The 21,414-nt window shown below is 45.6% G+C and overlaps 4 protein-coding genes and 1 pseudogene across 4 annotated transcripts; 1 reads left to right on the forward strand and 4 right to left on the reverse strand.

Annotated features, from left to right (window-relative positions):
- Positions 1-14: 14 nt before the first annotated feature.
- On the reverse strand, positions 15-1,383 carry LOC123450678 (cold-regulated 413 inner membrane protein 1, chloroplastic-like). The gene is made up of 5 exons (XM_045127815.1): positions 1,238-1,383; positions 978-1,042; positions 809-878; positions 420-695; positions 15-324 (listed from the first exon to the last, which is right to left on the reverse strand). Exons 1-4 carry the CDS (start codon positions 1,378-1,380, stop codon positions 530-532), a joined length of 444 nt encoding a protein of 147 aa, XP_044983750.1. The 5' UTR covers positions 1,381-1,383; the 3' UTR covers positions 15-324; positions 420-529.
- A 64-nt stretch (positions 1,384-1,447) lies between these two features.
- Positions 1,448-3,818, reverse strand: LOC123450657 (cold-regulated 413 inner membrane protein 2, chloroplastic-like). The gene is made up of 6 exons (XM_045127802.1): positions 3,593-3,818; positions 3,378-3,518; positions 2,344-2,439; positions 2,133-2,197; positions 1,954-2,023; positions 1,448-1,812 (listed from the first exon to the last, which is right to left on the reverse strand). Exons 1-6 carry the CDS (start codon positions 3,700-3,702, stop codon positions 1,647-1,649), a joined length of 648 nt encoding a protein of 215 aa, XP_044983737.1. The 5' UTR covers positions 3,703-3,818; the 3' UTR covers positions 1,448-1,646.
- A 4,204-nt stretch (positions 3,819-8,022) lies between these two features.
- Positions 8,023-8,547, reverse strand: LOC123419988. The gene has a single exon (XM_045107246.1). It carries the CDS (start codon positions 8,371-8,373, stop codon positions 8,164-8,166), a length of 210 nt encoding a protein of 69 aa, XP_044963181.1. The 5' UTR covers positions 8,374-8,547; the 3' UTR covers positions 8,023-8,163.
- An 877-nt stretch (positions 8,548-9,424) lies between these two features.
- LOC123402322 lies at positions 9,425-12,466 on the forward strand (annotated as a pseudogene).
- Positions 12,467-14,291: 1,825 nt separating this feature from the next.
- On the reverse strand, positions 14,292-18,278 carry LOC123450688 (FRIGIDA-like protein 3). Its single transcript, XM_045127821.1, has 4 exons — positions 18,026-18,278; positions 16,079-17,163; positions 15,720-15,889; positions 14,292-15,167 (listed from the first exon to the last, which is right to left on the reverse strand). Exons 2-4 carry the CDS (start codon positions 17,139-17,141, stop codon positions 14,529-14,531), a joined length of 1,872 nt encoding a protein of 623 aa, XP_044983756.1. The 5' UTR covers positions 17,142-17,163; positions 18,026-18,278; the 3' UTR covers positions 14,292-14,528.
- Positions 18,279-21,414: the final 3,136 nt, after the last annotated feature.

The following is a 21,414-nucleotide window of genomic DNA, read 5'->3' on the forward strand; positions in this document are numbered from 1 at the left end:
TTAGGACATACAGGTATTATGTACCACATTCTTTATATACTCTTCCATAAATTTGGTCAAATCTTTGAAAATTTTGGCTTGGGAGAAAATTGTATGCCAAATAGGGAGTACATTCTTATACCAAGGGGCATCCTCGATTCCGAAGATTTGTTCGTCCTTCAAGTTTGATTGTACCCGAGTCGACAAAAAAAGCTGCCGTCAAAATACAACAGATGGCTGTGAAATTGCTATGAACCAAGGAAAATCCAAAATTGAAGCCCCATCCCTATCTGCATGACTCCATCGCGCACGAACAATCTGCTGAGATCTGTTGATACCAAAGTTCTGGTGAAAAGATACACAAAAAAGGATCATCAACAAAGGGGATCAGGGATAACTGAACACCAACACACAACCACTGTGCAAAATGCAAACCATACCGTACACGAAGATATATATATATATATATATCAGTAGATTGCACTCTGGAGTAGCTCCTCCTCTTCCCCTCGACAGCGAGGCTTATAACAAGGGGTTAACTCTTGGCAACTCACAACAGCAGCATGACGTTGATAACTGTGATGCAGATGATGGCCAGGGTCGCGACTATCGATCCCGGGCGGAAGGCTCTACCCAACCCTCCGGTCCTGGTGAAGTACTGAAAGGCGAGATACACGGCTAGTGCCAAAGACAATATCGTGCCAGCTTGGGTTCCCCTGTACACATGAGGTAGGGATCAAAGCGAATGAGCAAAAGATAAGACCCTAACAGATACAGCAGTAGCGGTATAATAGCTAATATCTTTCAAAATAGGTATGATGTTTCATACCTCAGATTCATCAGCTGGTAAGGAGCAATGCTGATAAGCAGCATTGTTGACAGTGGAAGCTCCAGCTCGCCTGCAACAGACAGTATCATGTGCATAAGTAACATATCTCAGTTGTATGATTATCCAACTTAATGGAAGCATGATGTTTGAATCTTCCTTCTCACTCTACCTGGAGTGGGTAAGAACAAGCGCACGAAAATCGCAAGAAAAGCAGTCCACGGTCCATATTCTCTCCTAACATTAGGAATCGATACCATTGTATAAGCAGGGCAAAACACAGTATTCTTATGTCAAACAAACGGGAAATGTACTCCCTCCGTAAAGGAATATAAGAGCGTTCAGATCACTAAAGTAGTGATCTAAACGCTCTTCTATTCCATTACGGAGGGAGCATCAGATAATTCTTTGCACCAAATAGCAGCGTCTTACTTGATCCATGGGATTACACTTCTAGGTGCTTGCTGAGCAAACCATGGCATGAGCAAAGATTTGGGTATGCCTGTCTCTTTAGAAACCAATAGCACACTGCAAAAGGCAAAAGAATAACAAATAAACTGCTGTGCTCCGTTCATACCAAAGTTTTGGTTCCAAGATGAGCAAGAGGATCGACAAAGGGGAAGAGAAACTGGCCATCAGGAATAACTGAACACTAACACTTTATCACACAAAGACACAACTAGTGCGCAAACCACACCATACATGGAGATATATACTATCAGTCATGTCACAACTTCACAGGTCATTCTTATTACGATAAAACAAGCTACAAAGTCTGACAGGATGATGCACTACAAGGTCTCTCTTTATTTATCTGCACTCTGGAGTAGCCCTTGGCAACTCAGAACAGCAGGATCACATTGATAACTGCGATACAGATGATAGCCATGGTTGCAACTATCGATCCCTGATCGAAAGCTTTTCCTATTCCTCCGGTCCTGGTGAAGTGCTGAAAGGCGAGGTACGCGGCTAGTACCAACGACACTATCGTGCCACCTTGAGTTCCCCTGTAGATAGGAAGTAGGACCGGAGAGAATGAGGAAAAAGTAACAACCAGGACATAAACTGAAAGGCTAAGAACCTAACGTATGCAGCAGTAGGCTAGCAGTACAGCTAATGTCTTTCAAAATGGCGAGAATGTTTCATACCTCACATTCATCACCTGGTAAGGAGCAACGCTGACAGCCAGCATTGTTGACAGTGGAAGCTCTAGCTCACCTGCAATAGACAGACGCACGTGCATAAGTAACATATATCTGTTCCATGTCTTATCAAATATCATACTTGATTTTAAGCAAGACGTATGGATCATCCTTTGTTACTCTACCTGGAAAGGGTAAGAACAAACGCACCGCAAGCGCAAGAAAAGCAGTCCACAGCCCATATTCGCTCCTAAAATTAGGAATAGACGCCACAGGATAAGTAGGCCAAAAGTAAGTGTTCTTGTCTCAAAAAGAATAAACATCCAGTAGCTATAGCAAGGAAAGGGGGAAAAGGTATCATCAGATAATTCTTTGGGCCAAATGGCAGAATCTTACTTGATCCACGAGATTACGGCGGTAGGTGCTTGTAGAACAAACAATGGCACGAGGAAAGATTTGTGTATGCCGGTGCCTTTAGCAAGCAATAGCACTCTGCAAGAGGCAAAAGAGTAATAAATAAATGCTCAAATACTAATATGTTGCAGAATTAAAAATCTACAAGGTGAATAGTAGGAGTTGAGTTTTCGAAGAATGTATCACTTTCAGTTATACAAGATTGCCCGTCCTCAAGAAAACAATTACAATTTGGAGTCATGGCCTGAACAGCCCCAGTAAGTCATCCAAGATCTGAAGCAAGATCACCACCTTGGCGTTGACAGTTATCGTCGCAACATGAATACGCTAGTACTTACGATACATCAGAAGCATAAAGTAGATATACTACGGTTGTGCGGCAAGCCAAGCAAGTCACCAACTGGACCGAAACCCCTGTAAGTTATGTTCAACCCCTGCAAGCAGACTGGAAATCCGGCATTGTTCGTCATCACACCGTATTGTGCTGTAAGTAAACTATGTGTCTGGTTTATTAAACACATGGTGCTATGTTCAGGTGTAAACAGACTGAAAAATCTGTCATCATTCGTCATCGCAGCGTATGGTACTGCAAGTACATTGTCTATCTAGTACTTGTAACACTAAGGGTTGTGAAATCACATGATGCGTTTTGTACTCGCCATGAGAATATGAGCGCAAAGCCCGTGGTTGTTGATCACGAAACCAACTCTATGCAACAGTTGTTGTAATGTCCTGTGATCTCTTCTCTGAACGAGTAACAATCAGCAGATTGCGGGAAGCTGTGTGACAGGGATGGCGCATCTCACAATCTGGCACCGGTTACTACCGAGCAGTCCAGCGTCGGCAGGAAACCAACACCTGCGCATGCAGTTCCTTGTATCCTCGCGGGCAAAAGCGCGAACAGATTCGGAGCGTGGAAAGGCTCACGCGTTTCTGCACGAGCAAATCGCGGCGGAGAAAGGTACTTTATGGGTTGGGTAGCGAGGAGGAGACGGAGGGGGGAGAAAGGTACTCACGCGGCGGCGGCGACGGAGACCCACTGCGTGGTGGGCGGGCTGAGGTACGCCGACGCGCTGCACACGATGCCGCTCCCCCGGCTCCGGCACGGCCGAACCGCGCCCAGGGGCCGCGGCCTCAGCGGCAGAGCGGCGCATCCCCTGCGTACACGGACACAGGGATCAGCCGACGGCGCGGTGGGTAGATACGGAAGGCGGGCGAGCAGCCTCCTCACCTGAGCGCGGCGGGGGAGAAGGCCGCATTCCCGGCGGGCCGGGCTGTCCGCGGCGGCAGCACGGGGCAGGGCGCCGCGGCGGGGATCGCGAGGCGCAGCGAGATGGACATGGTGTCGTACCGGTGGTGGATGATGGTGGCCGTCTCTGGAAGATTGTCGAACTGTGGTGGTACTGGAGTGATGAGGGAGGGAGGGAGGGGCGTGCGCGAGCGGAGGGAGCGCGTGTGCGTGTGCGTGTGCGTGTGCGTGCGCGAGTAAATCGATCAGATCGGCGGGCGGGGCCTCGATGGACGCGGGCCTCACGTTGGGTGGGCGTGGGGGCGGGTGCCGACTTGGCGTGCGGTGACCGCGTCCACGGCTTGGCCGCGCCAAGCGCGGGCCGGTGAGCGCACCGCGAGGGGAGGTGGTCGGCAGGCACGCCCACGGCCCACGGACGCCGCGGTGATTGTTGCACCATTGCAGGCAGCGCGGTCACGGGACAGGGCGAGGGGACGCGTCGACGCTGCGGTCGATCGACGGTACCTGCTAATCCTGTACATGTACTTCCTTCCTTCCACGGCACCTTGGGAAAAGGACAATCGCCTCTTGGGCATCGTACCCACGAGAAGCCACGTTACGATCAGGGCCGGTTATCTCGTCATGAGAGCGTACGCACACGAAGCCACGTTACGATCACGGCCAGTTATCTCGTCGTCGTGAGACCATCTCCAGCCGTTTGTCCCCAGCATACCAGCCAATGCATTTGTACGTTTGCGTCTGTTTTTTTAAGCGGAATAATGTAATAATAGTACTCCTTTCGTAAACTAAATGACCAAACCAAATCAATAAATCGTAGAAGAAATACGAGGATATAACAATCATGCATAAAAGAGTTTAAAGAATACAAAAAATAATATTCATGTATAGATCAAATCAAAAACTCATAAATCATCAAATCCCAACAAACATACCGCAAAAAAGAGTTATACCAAATAATTCTCCACAAACATCGAAGAGAACATTGTATTGAAGATCAAAAAGAGAGAACAAGTCATGTAGCTACTAACTACTGACCCGTAGGTCTGTGGTAAACTACTCACAGATCATCAGAGGGACAAGAAGGATGATGAAGAACCCCCTCCGTGATTGTCGCCCCCTGCGATAGAGTGTCGGAAAAAGACTCTAGATTGGATCTTGTGATTCTGGAACTTGCTGTGGCGAAAAACGTATTTCGTCGGCTCCTCTAGGGTTTCTGAAATTTTAGAGTATTTATAAAGTCGAAGGTAGATCAAGGTGGTTCCCGTGGGCTCCACTACCTACTAGGGCACATCGGAGGCCCGTGGCACGCCCTGGTGCCTAGTGGGCACCATGGGCCTCCTCTTGTGGCCTCCGGAAGCTTCTAGGGTCTCTTTTTATCAGAAAAAAATCTCCAAAAAGTTCCTTCTCATTTGGACTTCGTTTGGTATTGATATTCTGCAAATTAAAAACAGGCAAAAAAACAACAACTGGCACTAAGTTAATAGGTTAGTTTAAAAAATGATACAAATTTGCTAGTAAATGTATATAAAACATCTTAGAATGATAATATAACAACATGAAACAATAAAAAAATTATAGATACGTTGGAGACGTATCGCGCGACGCTCTGCAGGCTACTCCACGCGCCTTGTCGGTACTGGCACGTCTTTTGAGGCGGAAGGATCTAGCGCTCGTTTTCCATGGTCGCGCGAGACGACTCCTCCTGTTCCATCGCCGCATCCCTGGCCTTCTTCATGTTGAGACAGTTTCGCCCATCACTCGTGATCGCCGCCCCGCGATCAACAAGCCTTCCACAGAGTGTTCGTTAAGCCGAGGGCCTTGGCATTGGCGCCCTCAGTTTCCTCGACTTTGGCTAAGCGGGATCGATTGCTAGGCGAGGGGCCGCGTACTTCTTTGACGGCATGACAGGTGGATCTAGGAAGAATGGCGGAAGCTGTGCGGGAGATGGGGGTGGTAGGGAGAAAAGGGGAGGGAAAAGCGAAAACCTGCAAGAAAATCAACCGGTGTTGCCGATAGTGCGGGTCCACATGCCTATTCGCTTCAATCGGTGCCCAAGGGAGCCCCCGAGCGCGCTGGGTTCGGTTTGGGTTCGCTGGATGTAATTTGATCAAAACAGGCAAAAAACGAGGATCTAGGGGCGCTGGGACATTTTCGTTCGCCTGACGAAAAAAAGACGCCGTGAGGGACTGTTGAGGGGGGGGGGGGGGTGTGGAAATGCTTTAACAAAAAGGCATGCATGCACAGGAAAAAATAACCAACTATCTCGTACAGCCACGGAGATGTACGTATATGGTCCTTGAACTTGGTGGGGATGTCCGTAAAGGTTCTCAAACTTAGAAACTGCTTCGATGCGGTCCTTGAAGAAGAACTTGAGAACACCACTTTAATACGATCCTTAAACTTGACGAGCCTGTCCTATGATACACCTCACATATGTTTCGTGTATGTTGTTAAGTTTTTTCTTTGTGTGCGCACAAAACCGCTTGAGATTTCATTTAATTGCATATAAGAAACACTAAGAAATTAAAATGTGGGAAATGATTTTGGAAAATGTTTCACGTGTATTAGAAACTTCTAAAAAATGCTCATCATGTTTTAGTTTATTTGGCAAAATGTATTTCAAAAAATGCTCCACCTGAGTCAAAAGTTGTTTGTGTAAAAAAAATCCTTACATTTCCACAAACATGTTTAACACATTTTATTACATTTCAAGAATATATCATTATGATACAATAATTTTAAATACATGTTGAACAGTTCTCAAAATACATCGTTGCCATTTTTTTAACAATTGTGCATTTTGAACAATATAATATTTTTAATAGACGGTGTAAAAAAATTTAATGCATGATGAACATTTTCCAAAAATCATGTTTGCAATTTGTTAATACATGTGAAACAATTTCCAAAAACATATTTACAATTTTTTTAATATCCCTGAAGCATATTCCAAAAACTTTTCGGACATTTTTGGAAATGCACTAACACTTTTTTAACACTAACACTTTATATATATATACACATGTTTTTAAATATTATTAGCTTATTAACCCACATTTCTAATTTATGTTTTCATGTAATTAAATAAAAGCTGAGACGTTTTTTTGTAAAAGAAAAAGAACTTCGCGACGAACATGAAACACATATGAGGCGTATTGTAGGACCGATTCATCAATCTTAAGGACCGTAATGAAGGGTTATTCTGAGTATTGAAGCAGTTTATGAGTTTGCGGACCATTGTGAACATCATCACCAAGTTTAAGGATTACATGCATTTTATTCTACACGCATATCACAGAAGTATCTACCGAGACCAATATTTTAAACAATTCAAAATGTAATTTTGAATAAAATAAACACGTGCACATGGGGATGTTGTCTACAAAGGTGTAGATTTACGTAAGCTATAAACGGCGTTTTGAGGAGTTAATACATCTCCAACGCAAATTCTCCCACATCTGTCAGACACGGATGCCACAGCTAATCATCCAATACTATTCACATACATTTTAAACACGGTTTAACTAAACCCGACAAAATTGATGCAAATAAGACGGGGTTTATATAAATCGAACGAAGTTCATTACATTTTACACATTTTCCATATAAATAAGATGAAATTCATTCCATCCTGGACAATTTTTATTAAAACTAATATAAATAACTACCGATGCCTGTTTTCATGTGCGGCCATGAGCTCCGGCTCTGACCTGAACTATCATGCACTACTCTTCCTTGGTGACTAGCAATGCGGACTTCCATTAGCAATGATCACTATGGATCAGGAGCAAAGCGGATAAGGAATTCCCGTCTTATCCATCCACTTTGTTGCTCACAAAGGCCAAAGGAAGCTTTGAAAGAAGCTTTAGGTCATCTTTGATTTAAAGGAATTTCATAGAATGTTTGGAAAATTGAAATCCTTAGAAACTTCGGTTCTTCGATTCATTGAATTGGTTCCATAGTCTTTTTTCCTATGAAATCTTTTATACTAAATAGGAAATATAATATTCACTCCAGTCTGTTTTTACAATTCCTTAGTTTGTCACGTGACATCAAGCACTCTTTGCTGATTCTGTAGGGTTCAAATCAACATGCCGCTTCAACCCTATATTTTTTCCATCCCTGCAACTTTAAAATCCCACGAATCAAGAGGCCCTAGTGGCTTTGATGAGCTGAGGGATATATATTTATATATATATTCCCTTGCGCAGAAAGTCGAAAATAATAATCGGAAGGTGGATGATAACAGACTCCAGTAGCATGCCCAGCGACTAATTGAAACGCACATCGAATCGATGATGATGGGCTGTACTACTACTACTACCACCGCTGAAGCCAGTCGCAAATCAACTTGTTGCAACAGATGGATCGATCCCCAGCCGACGACAAGTAGGAGTACAACATCAGTGAGATAAACAAACAGACAGAGCGCAGCAGCTTCAATACGCTTCTTCAACTGATAGCAAGCAGCAGTACAGATCTGGCGAGCACGGACCCATTACATGCACACAAGTATAGCTAGCTAGTTGAAGTACAGTAGTATGTACATGAATCTAGCCGGCGTAGATGTGGATGTGGAGGGCGAGGGTGAGGATGGTGAAGGCGGCGAAGAAGAGGATGGTGTGGACGAAGATGGCCTTGCCGTTGGTGTGGAGGCCGCCGAAGTCGACGCGGTGGTGCGACCCCGGCATCTCGAACAGCAGCCCCGGCGTGAGCAGGATGAAGAGCACCACCCCCACCACCACCGGGCCCCAGTCCGCCATCCGCTGATCCTCCCTTGCCTTCTCCTTCTTCTTCTTCCTTCGATCTGATCTCAGGAGTGCTCGGGAAGGCTCGGGAGGGAGGAGGAAGGAGGGGAGTGGATTGATTCTTGGCGCGCTATAAAGAAAGGAGGCGAGCGACGGGGGAAGGGAAAGTAGGAGGGGAGGAGTGGACAGTGGAGTGGGGAGGGAACAAAGGAGCAGCCGTCACGCGGACGCGTTGGCGCGATTCGATGCCTTGCATCGGATGGGATGCAAGCGGCGCCGCCCGGCCGACACCCGTGCATGCAGATAACTTTTTCCCTCCCGTGCGTGCGTGCAGCGTTGTCGTCTAGGTGGTGGCGGTGACAAAGGGGAACGTATCCAGTGACACGGTCCTTTTCCCTGCTACAGAGCAATGACAGCCATTGGATTCATATATAATATCAAACCAACATGAGTGATGTCTGTTTTGAACCTTGAGATTGTAGAGCGAACATTCACCTTTCAATCCTGAAATCTATACCATGTACTCAAGAATCCCGGCCTATCTCAACCCTTCACCCGTTTGACACACAGGGAAAAAGATGATCCCCATCAGGATCAAGCTCTACAACTGATATGCGCAGTCTCCCATCACACCAGAGCCAGACAACTCGCCATGTGTGAACGGCGGCAACATGTTGATGGTGGAACACACATTGCAGTTGCTCATCGTGGTGGAGAGCCCGACTACTACTACGTCGGAGGTAGCCACGCGTTTTGTCGATGGCGACGCCGTTGCTGGCGGTCCGGTCACAAAGTAGTCGGGGTTCCTGGCGAAGGGCTGCCAGAGTGGGACGCCGAGCATCGTGATGGACAGTCGGTCCGCTAGGGGCACGAGGAAGAACGCGCAGCCGGCGAAAATGGCCGCGCCCACGCCGTCGATGTTGAACCCGGTCCTGCCGTTGCTCGGGAGGCAAAGCATGATTGAATTCGCCACCTTCTATGTCTAGCCACCGGGATCGAGAACGAGGCCCTGGAGCGAGCGACCCCGACGACGCCGTGCTGCTCGCCATCTACGGTCGGGCACAACATGGTGGTGGCCAGACGTCCTCCCTCAGGCAGCTCTCAGTGCCCGGCCGTGCTCCAGGCTAGCCGCAGCTGCGAGCCGCCGGAGCAGTCGCCGCCTCCCTCCAGATGTGTGCGTGCAACGGCCACCTCCCTCCGACCGCCGGTCGGGTGTGTGCATGCTGGTTGCTTTGCTACTGTTGCTTCGCTGCGTTGCTTGATTGCGCCATTGGTAATCGGGCTGCAGATATGATCCACACCAGGAGAGAGGATGCCTCGTGCAGCGGGGCGGCCCATGGAGGCGGCGGCCGGGCTTTGATGGTTGGAATCGATGATGTGAAGAAAGGCACGTACGGGATTGATCATGCAAGCGTGCTTTGATGGTTAGCTATACATTGCATGCATGTATGCGTTCTACTGTTTCTGTGTTTGCACATTCGTACTCGGCTGTAGCATTGCGAACGGGCCGCTTTGCATATAGTAATATCCAAGAGCTAGATCAATGTGGAGAACTGGAGATCAGATGGACGACACCTCCTCTCGAGCGCTCCTGCATGTGGCCGATACACTCGCCCAGTCCGCGCACAAGAACCAACTATGTTGCATTGTTGTCCGGTTTGCATGGGCTCACGCCAAGGGAGAAAGAGAAAAGGAGACATAGATGAAGAAGATGGAGATGACACATAGGCCCATGTTGTCATTCAGAGAAATGAGCGATCCTGATCGGGATTGTTCTTACAAACAGGTCTAGGATTGGCTGAGGGTTGAAAAGAACCGGGATTAAAGAGAACAGGGTATAAACTTTAGGGATTTAGAGGTGAGGGTTCATTTTCGACGAGCTTTACAATCTAAAGGTTCAAAACAGACTTCACCCAACCAACATAAACAGTGTGCAAGCATCCACCTAGCTGATGCGCACAAGCCACCCTAGAAAAGCGAGGTAGTATTGCTTAAGGGGATTCCCGTTCCACGGCTGTGGCATTGCTGCTGCGGGCATGGAGCCAAGGGCCCATGAGAATGTTTCCAAGTTCGTTCCTTCATCTCAAGTTCTTTCCAAGGCGAGCCGTCGTAGTTAAGCCCAAGAGGGAGGGAAATGGCTGCCACAGGGGGGCTGGGTGGCGTCGCCGGAGAGCAGAACATGCACTGTCGGTCTATCCGGTTGAACCAACATCGGTTTGCAGCTCCATCTCCCTTGTTGTTTTAGGCCCAATTCTTTTGATCCGATTATGATGATTTTCTGTGTGAAAAATCAAAAGCTGAAAAAACTCATTTTGATTCTGTAGAATAATTAAAATCACACAAAAATCGGGAGTGTAAGTGAAAAGCCGCGTAAGAGGTCGATTATGGTAATTCTGGACATCCCACAAAAGAAAACGTTTCAGTTTTCAGGCTATACCCCTATTTCTATTTCAACAAGAAATTACGGGCAAACTACCCTTCACACCCCGCGGTCGAGCCCCTGCCCTCGCTCGATTCCTCCCCCACCCCCGACCCCAACCCCATTCCTCCAGCCACCACCTAGGGTTGCTGGACCCGTCGCCCCTCCCCCCCTCGATGAACGGTGACCAGGCCGAAGCCGACAAGCGCGGCCCCGACGTGCTCATCCGACCAGTGCTTCCCGACGCCTCCTCCGACCCCCATTCCGGCAGGCCCCGAAGTCCTCCGCCTCGCCGGCTCCGACGGCCCTCCCTGCCTTCTTCATCCTCCGCCTCCTCTACCTGCTGACTCCCACCGCCCTCCCCGCCTCCTCCGTCCTCCGCCGCCCCGACAAGCCCATCCAGCCGTCTGCCGTGGTCTTCTGTCCGCTGCCATAGGCGAGCCTCTCTTTTTGTACATGGAACAATGGATTCTTCTCTGTACATGGTGGAGTGGATGGATAGATGGGTGTAGATGTTTTGTAGCTCTTCTTGTACATGGAACAATGGATTGGTAGATGGATGTAGATTATTGGCTTGATTGATGAATGGATGATGCTAGTTTATTTGTTAGATTATCCTCTGTACATAGAACCAAGTTCTTCTCTGTACTCATGATTATGCTACTTGTGAATGGTTTTGTTTCGCTAATGCTATGGGCTAATGAATAGACATTGTAAATGGAGAAACAAAAGAAAATCAAGGCACCTAAAGCAAACTCGGACAGTATGACCCATACTATTTTTATGGATGCGTGTGTAGAAGAGGTGCGAGCTAGTAACCGTGGCGGCACCACTTTGACTGACTTAGGAAAAGCAAATTTGGTCAGGAAGTTCAATGAACGCTTCGGTGGAAATTATTCTTTCGACCAACTGAAAAATAGATGGGATATATGTAGAGCAGACTACAGTGTGTGGAAGACATTGACTCAAAAAGTATCTGGCATTGGTAGAGATGAATATACGAAGACCATCGTAGTTTCGGATGAGTGATGGGCATTGGAGATAAAGGTATGTTGTTGTCATACCAGTTATTCAAATAATGTGTGATACTATTGTTTCATTATTTAACCATGAGTTCTGGTATTTGATTGCAGGCAAATCCGGTGGCTGCCAAGTTCCTATATGCTCCACTACCAGAGGAGGAAAAATGAGAGAGGTGTTTGATGCTTGTTGTGTCACAAATGAGCATGCTAGGGTACCAATTCCCACATATCAGAGTGGTTCATCTCGCTTAAATATGGATGATGATTCAGGTTGTGTAAGCCATGATGTCGAAGCTACACCTCGCCAAAAGCGTGCCAAGAGTGGGAAGAGATGCCATGTTCTTATTCACCAAGTCCTGGGATGAATGAGAAACGGTCAAATGAAACTGTTAAAACGGATTGACTTGTGCGTATGGTTAACCTCTTTGGTGCAAGGAAAAAGAGAAAGGAAAACTCTGGATAGGATACAACAAGAAAGGAGATTGTAGACATGATGGCCATGGTGATTGAGGATGGTGCTAAACCTGGGAGTGATGTGCATTTCTATGCTTCCCATATTATGCTGGAAAAGAAATATCATGATATTTCCATAACCTTCAAGGATCACGAACCTAGTGCAAGGCTTCGATGGATAGAGAGGACATGGGAGCTCAACAAAAATAAGTAGAACCATTTGCTTGTAATGTTGTGAACCTATATGTACCATTTGCTTTTAACAATTTGCTTTGAAACTGAAATGCGTTGAACCCCAACTATTTGCTTTGAACATGTTGTTTGCTCTCATATTGTAATGTTGTGAACCTATATGAACCTGAAATTGTGATGTTATTTTTCTATGTTGTTGCTCAACTCTCATGTGTACATTTATGTGGCAGATGGACACTTTAGATGAATTGGACACTTCAGATGAATCAGATGAGGAATGGGATTTGGCCATGTATGCATGTGCTATGGAAATGGAGTCATCAAGTCAGAGATTGTCGTATGCACCAAGAAAGTTACACCTTGTCACGGGCCTCCAATGGGTGGAACAGAAGGAACATGATGCAAAGCTTTCTACTCTATATTCAGAATGAGGAGGTTAGTGTTTTACTCATTGCATGAATTGTTGGTTCAGAAATACAGGCTTAAGTCAACTTGCAACATATCATCGAAAGAAGCATTGGCACATTTTTTATGGACTTTGGGGACATGCCAAACACGTGATAATGTAGCAGATCGGTTTGGACATAGTCGTTCTGTCATTTACAAAAAATTTCATGAGGTTTTGGAGTGTGTAGACCACATGGCTAGTGATTTCGTTAGGCCTATTGATCCATCATTCTCCGAACCACACCCCATACTAAGAAAAACAAAGTTCTGGACTCATTTCAAAAAATGCTATTGAAGCCATAGATGGAACACACATTGAAGTGATTGTTCCTAAGGAGTTGGAGCCACAACACAAGGAATAGGAAAGGGGTTAGAAGTGAAAATGTCATGGCAGTCTGTGATTTTGGTATGAGGTTCACTTTTGTTGTTCTTGGATGGCCCGGATCTGTTCATGGCACACGTGTATGGAGCGATGCTATAGTTCATTATGATCATTTTCCATAACCCCCCACAGGCATTCTCTTGTATGTCTGTGTTTTCTTATATACATAATGGTACGTAGATGATTTCTAATATCTTTTCGTGTCTTACAAGATAAATATTACCTTGTGGACTCCGGATATCCAAACAAAGTTGGATATCTAGCACCTTACAAAGGGCAACGATACCATGTACCGGAGTTCCAACAACACCCACCCATTGGTAGACACGAGACGTTCAACCATCGTCATTCTTCTTTGCGAAATGTCATCGAAAGATCATTCGGTGTTCTCAAGATCAAATGGCGAATTCTCGAAGGCATACCACGATACAAACCAAAGGCCCAAAAGATGATTGTCACTGCATGCATGTGTCTCCATAACTTCATTCGTGATAGCAAGTTGCATGATGAGCAATTTGACAAGTTTGATAATGACGCCTATGTGCAACCCCAATTGTCATTTACAGGCGCCAACTCTCTGTCACCCAAAGATGATGGTACCATGACCACAACACGTGAGGCTATTGCTACCAGTCTTGTACCATGAGATTAGTCAATCTATTTGTACTTGAACTTCTTTTAAATTGTTCGAAACATCTAAGTATTAGCAATCCACAAACATTTCAAACAACTTGCCCCATAATCTCGGACCATAATCTCAGAAAAGAACTCGATGGCTGATTCTGGAGGAAGTTTTCCAAACGCTGATTCTGAAGAATCAAAAGCGATTGGGCCTTATTCACAAAGACTGCTAAAAAGAATTGGGCGTTATTCACAAAGATTTGCAGTTGGCACATCAAACAAACACACAAACGATTCACTTAGAAAGGCAAACCAACACATGTACGGCAGCCTTGTGTGGGCACAGGTCCAATCAAGCAACCACGGCAACAGCTAATGCAGACAGAAAGACAGGGGCTACTGGAAGTTAAGTAAGATGCATGTAGCAACAGAAAAATCTCTTTATGATTTCTTACATCCACAAGATTTGGGGAAAAGAAAAAAAACAAGTTACAGCACCTACAAGATGCACTAGGAGATGGATGGTAAACAGCTCCACCGCTCCACTAGGGAGGGAGGGTGGTTCCAGGGAGCCAAGTACACATTGCATACAAGAGCAAACGCCTACCAGGGTAAGCTCAGGCTACATCATCGTCTACTGCTGCTGCGAAGGGCGGTAGCCGAACCCGGCAGCGTAGCTCAGGTAGCCGCCCGACGAAGCGGCAGGCTGCGGCTGCTGCGCCGCCGCGCCGTAGGCAGCGAAGCCGCCTGCCGCGGACGGCTGGGCGCCCGGGCCGCCGTACATGACCTTATACTGGGGAATGTTGTTGTACGACGCCGCCGCGGCCGCTGCTGATCCTGGGTTGTACTGGTACGGCTTCGGGGCAGGGGCCCTGTACTGCTCGCTGCCGCCGCCGCCGCCATAGGCGGCATAGGTGGCCGCTTCATACGCTGCGGCAGGAGGCGGCGCGTAGTGGTACCGGTCGGCGGCGACTCCGTACCTGTCAGGGTAGGCGGGCACCGGCGGAGGGGCACGCTGCTGCCATGCGCCGACTGGAGCTGCGGGCCTGCGGGGAGCTGCGGCGGTGGGCCTCCGGGGCGCTGAGAAGCCGGAGACCCGCGGCTTCTTTGCGTAGCCACGGATAGCAGAACCTGATCTTTTCGAGCCCTTTGGTTTCAGCTCGTTGATACGTTTCTGGAGAGGTCCAAGTGGACACTCCTTCTGGAGCTTGTACTCCTCGATGCACTTGATTATGGCCCTCAATGCAAGTAGCTCGCGGTTCTTCAAGTCATCCTGCACATGCGATTTTTTTTACCAAATCACAACACAATTAGCTCAAAATTCTCAACATAAACGGAAACTGGATAAGATGATAGGAAAACTAAACATGCAACTATTTAAGCACAGAACGCAATAGACAATAATCCACCATGCACATTAACTACTCTGGATTCTAAAACAAGGGAATGACACGAGACAGTTTGGTGCTACACAACCTAATAATTCAGTCTTGTATCATTCACAGACAGCAGCACCATGTAAGCAGACTATGAAGCAATTTTCCAACTGCCTCGACGAAAGTGTTTTGGGGGCTAAATACAACAGCAGATTTCTCAATTATGACTCCTCAATTTAAAAGTTCACAAGATTACTGATAGCTCGTGCATACCAAATACATCCTGATATATCAACATGAACAATCCTTATAGCAAGAAAATAAAGAAGAGTATTTTAACAGCGAATTCCCAAAGCAAGAAGTGTGGAGTTGATAAATCCTGGGCTACCGATAACAAACATGTACTGGACAATCATCAACGTGTCAAAAAGAAAGTAGAGAGAACAGACCGCTGAAGGAGTTGCACCGGCATCCCCCTTATTGTTAAGTGAGACTTTTAGATCATCTACATATGCCTTCAAGAGAGGAGCAGGAGGAAAAGCCTCTGACAACCCAAAGGCTTGAATGAATTGAACTGCATCAATTTGCCTGTGTTTCTTAATCAACTCCTCAATAACACCTGCAGAAACAAATGATCATCACTAGGATCATAAAACACCGCATATACACATAACACCTACGGCGTTCACATAGTAGTAAGATATTTATTCCCTAAATGGTTGAGGGGCCTGTCAGTAAATCATGACCGGCACCAGCCTGGCAAATTAAGGGATGATAATGCCTTGCGGCATTCTGAGTGGATACCAACCTGGTATTCTCTCAGCAAAACCAAGAGAGCGACATAGCTCAGCAGCCTGCTTGCGACGAGAGACGGCAACTACAATCTTGCATAGTTCATCTTCGTCAAGCACCAAATCAATATTAAAAGTTGCAAGAAGCTGCAGGAATGCCTGTGCTTCCAATGAGTAGCCATCAGAAGCATCAAGGTCAACCTCAGCTATCTTACTCTTCCACTCTTCGGCAATTGCCTTGGCTTGCTCCATAATTTCAGAGCTCCAAAGGTGTTTGCCACCCGGCTCCTTCATTCCTAGTGAATGTGCTATAGCCTCCATCAAAACAATACAGCTTCTGCGCTGCCCCTGAACGGAGTGATTTTTATCCCCAGGCAGTTGGTCTGGGAAGAAACCCTCCAAGGAATCAAGTACGAAGCGCGCAGGGTCAGTTGCACATTTTAATGCAACACAAAGTTCATCACGAAAGCCAGCAAGTTTTTTCGAGTTTTCTGAAATGTATTTCAGAAGGCCTTTAGCATCCATCTGCTCACAGAGTTGCTTCAGTGCAGGGCGTGGCTTAGCCTCAACTGGTGAAGGTTCAGATGGCTTGCCCGACTCTTTAGCAGAGGTATGCTCCTCTGAAGGAAGCGATGCACTGGTGTCGTTGGTTGGGGTTTTTACCTTTTTGTCTTTGCTTCCATTGGCCTCAAGTATCTCAGAAAGCTCGACATTATATTTGTTGCGCACCTCTGCTAGGGTAGAGACGGCAGCATCCCTCAGCTCCTGAAGCTTGTTCACAGAAGCACGCTCTTTGGCAGAAAGATCAGCTTCTTTCTCAGCAATCAGCCTACGGCCTCCAGCTTTATGTTCTTCTAATGCCTTCTGCTTTTCTTCCAGTTCATCACACTTGCTTCTGTATGACTTCTCAAGGTTCACGAAATGTACTTTGATATCTTCCCACTGAATGCCACTTTGCAATTGTAGGGATGCTTCCGTGTGGGACTTCAGCTTGCCAAATACTTCAGCGAGCTGTTCAAGCAACGGCCCCGTTGTTGACTCTGAACCGCCAGAGATGTGAGAAGCTGCTTCAGTCGCCATTTGCAACCAAAACAATGACAAACTGTAGAGACACAGTATTAGATCCCAACATCTAAAACGAGCAGTATTATAAGCAGTAACTTATGACAAATGTATCGATCATGCATAAGCAGTATGAAGACTGCATTCAAGTGCAAAATAGAAACCATGAACAGAAAAAAGAAGTCAGTGCTACACACAACCTAGTGCGATCAAGGGATATTAAAAAGGGGAAAAGTTCTGAACAACTAGGTACCAAAAGAAAGACCATGTTTGGCTTCTCTGAGATGTACTCCTAATAGGAAACCCATTGGAAAGAACATGTGGCATAACGTAAGCGATGGACTAACGAGAACTCGAGCAGTGCTCGGATGGCTAGCAGTATCCGTGCCATGCTCGCCCACCCTCCTTCGAGGCACAGCCTCCTCAGGCGCTTTCCATATACTACTTGCTAATAAAAGAAAATGTCCATGGGTCAAATTTAATTTAACGTGATGGACCAAAGATAATCGGAACAAACGAATGCGGCAAACCCATCCCCTTGATTCACCCCGACATGCTCACATTCTGGGAGAATTTCTGATTTTGTCAGTGTAAGAAAAAACACCTGCAACGAACAACCCACACCGCGCCTAACCAACAAGAACAAATCGCACTGAATTCTAGGCTTCCTGCTACACATAACTTCAGAACTTCCCAGTAGATCCCAATAAGAATAAACCCCATTGGACTCAAACAAGACCGCTGACCCAATTCAGACCTCGGCCTATTTGCAAAATCGGATTGGCTACTTATCCTCAGGGGCGGATCTAGATGGTGTGCACCGAGAAATTGCGGAGGCCTCCTCCCAACCGGGAGGTATTTAACCAAGGGGAATCGCTGGATGGAAACGGCCTGGATCATACCTCAATCAAAGGAGACCCGACGGCCCGAGACCGGGGGGCGGACGCGGCGGAGACGGCAGGGGCGCGGCGTCCCGGCGGGGAAGGACGGGGAGTTCTACGCGGGCGGGGGCGGGGGCGCCTGAGGTACGGCGGGACGGCGGCGGTGGCGGCGGTTGCGGAACGGCGATGGGTGGCGACGACGGACGAGGCGGAGATTTAGGGTTGGCCAGCCTGTGGTCGACAAGGTAGCCTTTGCGAGGAGAGGAGGATTGCTGCGCCAGCGACTTGTGGGCCGTCCGATGGGAGAAGGAGGGGCGAGATCCGGCGCCGGGGCGGTGCTGCAGTGCGGCCTGGCAGATTTGCGGAAGGCACCCTGCCGCTTTTTTGTACTGGTCCTCGTATTTTTCAGGATAGTGCGAAGGGGGACAAAGAATTACTCATATTTTTTTATTTGAGGATCTAATTCAGCATTTTTGAGGGGTAGGATCTAGTTCAGTTCATGGCAAAGGGGGACAACGGGCTGGCCCAGGCACGACACGACACCGCACGCGAAGGCCCGTTTATAAGCGGATCGTGCCGTGTTGGTACACGGGTCTAACATCCAGAGACAGGCACGCATTAACAAAACACGATAACTAGCCTAAAAAGCCTAAACGTGAAGACTTGTCTAAAAATACTAAACATACGAACTGATATCTCGTTTACATCGAGTATAGTGTGTGTCTCTCGTCTGACCCTCCCCCCCCCTTGTGTAGCTACTCTCGACTATACCCGGCCTTCTTTCGGATCGGGCCTACCAAAGCCCGATGCAAAAAACCTAGGCCCAAAACTGGCCCGACCAGATGTCGGGCCTAAAGATCAAGCCCAAACGCGGCTCATTGGTCAAAAATCCTGTCGGACCTCGGGTCGGGCCTCTTCTTTAAACTGCAAAATTGCTAGGCCCGACCTTGGCCTGGACCTGCCATCGGGCACAAGATCTAGGCCCATGCCCGACCCATGGGCAACATTGGGTCGGGGTGGGTCGAGGCCGATCGGGCCGGGCTGTCCATGTCTAGATCTACCGTCGAACCATTTTTTGTGTTTTTATTTGTTTGGTTTTGGCTTGTTTTTTTTCTCTCACTTTGGTTTCTTTGTTTCTATACTCGTTTTCTTTGGTTTTCTATTTTATTTGTTTATCCACGGGGTTTCTTTGTTTCTTTTGGTTTTCATAGTTTTTTTCCTTTTCTTTATTCTTTTTTCATACTTTCTTCATTTTTCTTGTTTGTTTCTTTGTCGATTTTCATTGGTTCTCCTCTTTTTAACATATGTCTATTGTCTTCGGTACACAATATACATTTTAGTGTATACGCCACATTAACTAAACGCGAAGACTGTACCTTGCTTATAGCAAGAATAGTGGATTTGATTGAGACACATATGGTTTTGTTTGGTCGATGTACTGGCTTTGGCTCCTTTTCGTATTTTGTGGATTTTTTCTTTCTTTTTCTTCTTTTGGTTTTCCTTATTTCTTCACTCGTTTTCTTTGATTTTTCTATTTTCTTTGTCTTTTCATCGGATTTTTTTCATTACTTTATAGATATCACTAGTTTTTCTTTTCTTTTCTTTTTCAATGATTTTCTTTGTTTCTTTCCCATTTGTTACTATATTTTTCTTTTTTTTTCGTTCTTCTTCATTTTTCTTTTTTTATTTCTTTGCGGTTTTTCATTGGTTTTCATTTTTAACATACCTATTTCTTTAGTACACAATATACATTTTAGTGTATACATGTAACACTTTTATATACACGCTGAATATTTTTGAAATAGTTGATACCCATTTTTATTTTCATATATGATTTTGTAAACCTTCTAGAAGACATGGTCAACATCTTTCAAGTACACATTCAACATTTTTTTTAAAATACACATATTTTCAGAACAACAGTTTTTTATTTTTATATATTTTTTTTAAATTACATGAACTTTTACGGAAACACGTGAAATATTTATTTTAGTTTTCACATGCATTCTTAATGACAAAAAATATTTTGTACCAATGCAATTATTTTTTTACATTGTATGAACATTTTTTTGTTCACATCTTTTATATTTTGACGTCACATATTTTATGCACATTGTACTTTTTACGAACACACAAAGAATATAAGATTTTGTTTATATGCATGTCTCACATTTCTAAATACAAGATTAACATTTATTGAACCAATTTTTTATATATAATTTTTTACATTATACATTTTCATATACGTCAGTAATATTTTTATATACACCTTTAATATTTTTCATATAGACACGTAACATTTTTTCATTATATGTTTTGATGTCTACTTGTTTCCATACACATTAGAAACATTTTTCTATACATCACAATTTTCATATTAGTAATAAAGAGATATTTGTAACAGTTTTTTTCTAAATATTCCAAAATATAAGCAAAAGTAAAAAAAAGGCAAAAAAAAGAAATAGAAAAGTGAAAAAGGGATGAAAAAGAGCGCCGAAGGCATGTGGTCCACGCTGGGCCGGTCCACTCTGGCGCCTGTTTGTGGCAAGCTGTGCTACTATCTCGCGTCGAGCACGCCACAGTCGCACCCTTAACCAAAGGGGCGCCCCAACTGGGCCGGCCCAGTTTTGTTTCTTTTTTTGTGTTTCTTTTTTCCTTCTTTGTTTATTTTCTTTTTTTGATTTGTTTTCTCTTTTCTTTTTTTATTCGAGGAAAAAACATTGTACGAATTTGAATAACAATTTTCAAAAACGTGAACAAATTTGGAAGCGTAAACAATTTTTTCAAACACGAATATTTTTTAAATCTTGAGAACAAAATTTTGAAAAGGAAAATAATTTTGAAAAACCCTTAACCAATTTGAAAGTGCAAACAAATTTTTTAAACACGAACATTTTTTGAATTTTGAGAACAAATTTTGGAACTGTGAAATTAAAAAAAAACACAAACAAATTTGTAAGCGTGAACAATTTTTTAAAGCATGAACATTTTTTTAATCTTAAGAACAAATTTTGGAAAAGGTGATTTTTTTTTAAATCCCAACCAAAATTTGAAAGCGTGAACAAAAGCACGAACATTTTTTCAATTTTGTGAGCAAATTTTGAAACCGAGTACATTATTAAAAATCACGAGCAAATTTAGAAGGGAAAAGATTGTGTTCAACCGGCCGATCGCGCTCACTCGTTCGCCGGCTTGGCGATCGTCCGATCTTTTCTTTATTAGACGGACAAGACCGGATCAGTTTCCGTGTGAGCTGTGACCGTTTTTCTAAAACGTTTCCTGCAGCTCCTCCCGAGTGCCCTTGCCCGATACCGCGCCGCTGTTTGCCATCGCCCGCTCCAGCCCGCATCGGCCGGCCTCTCCGGAGTAGGGCCACCGCGCATGCACCTCCCCGCCGCCTGGAGCCTCCC

The sequence above is a fragment of the Hordeum vulgare genome, chromosome 1H, assembly GCF_904849725.1.
Source record: "Hordeum vulgare subsp. vulgare chromosome 1H, MorexV3_pseudomolecules_assembly, whole genome shotgun sequence".
NCBI lineage: Eukaryota > Viridiplantae > Streptophyta > Magnoliopsida > Poales > Poaceae > Hordeum > Hordeum vulgare.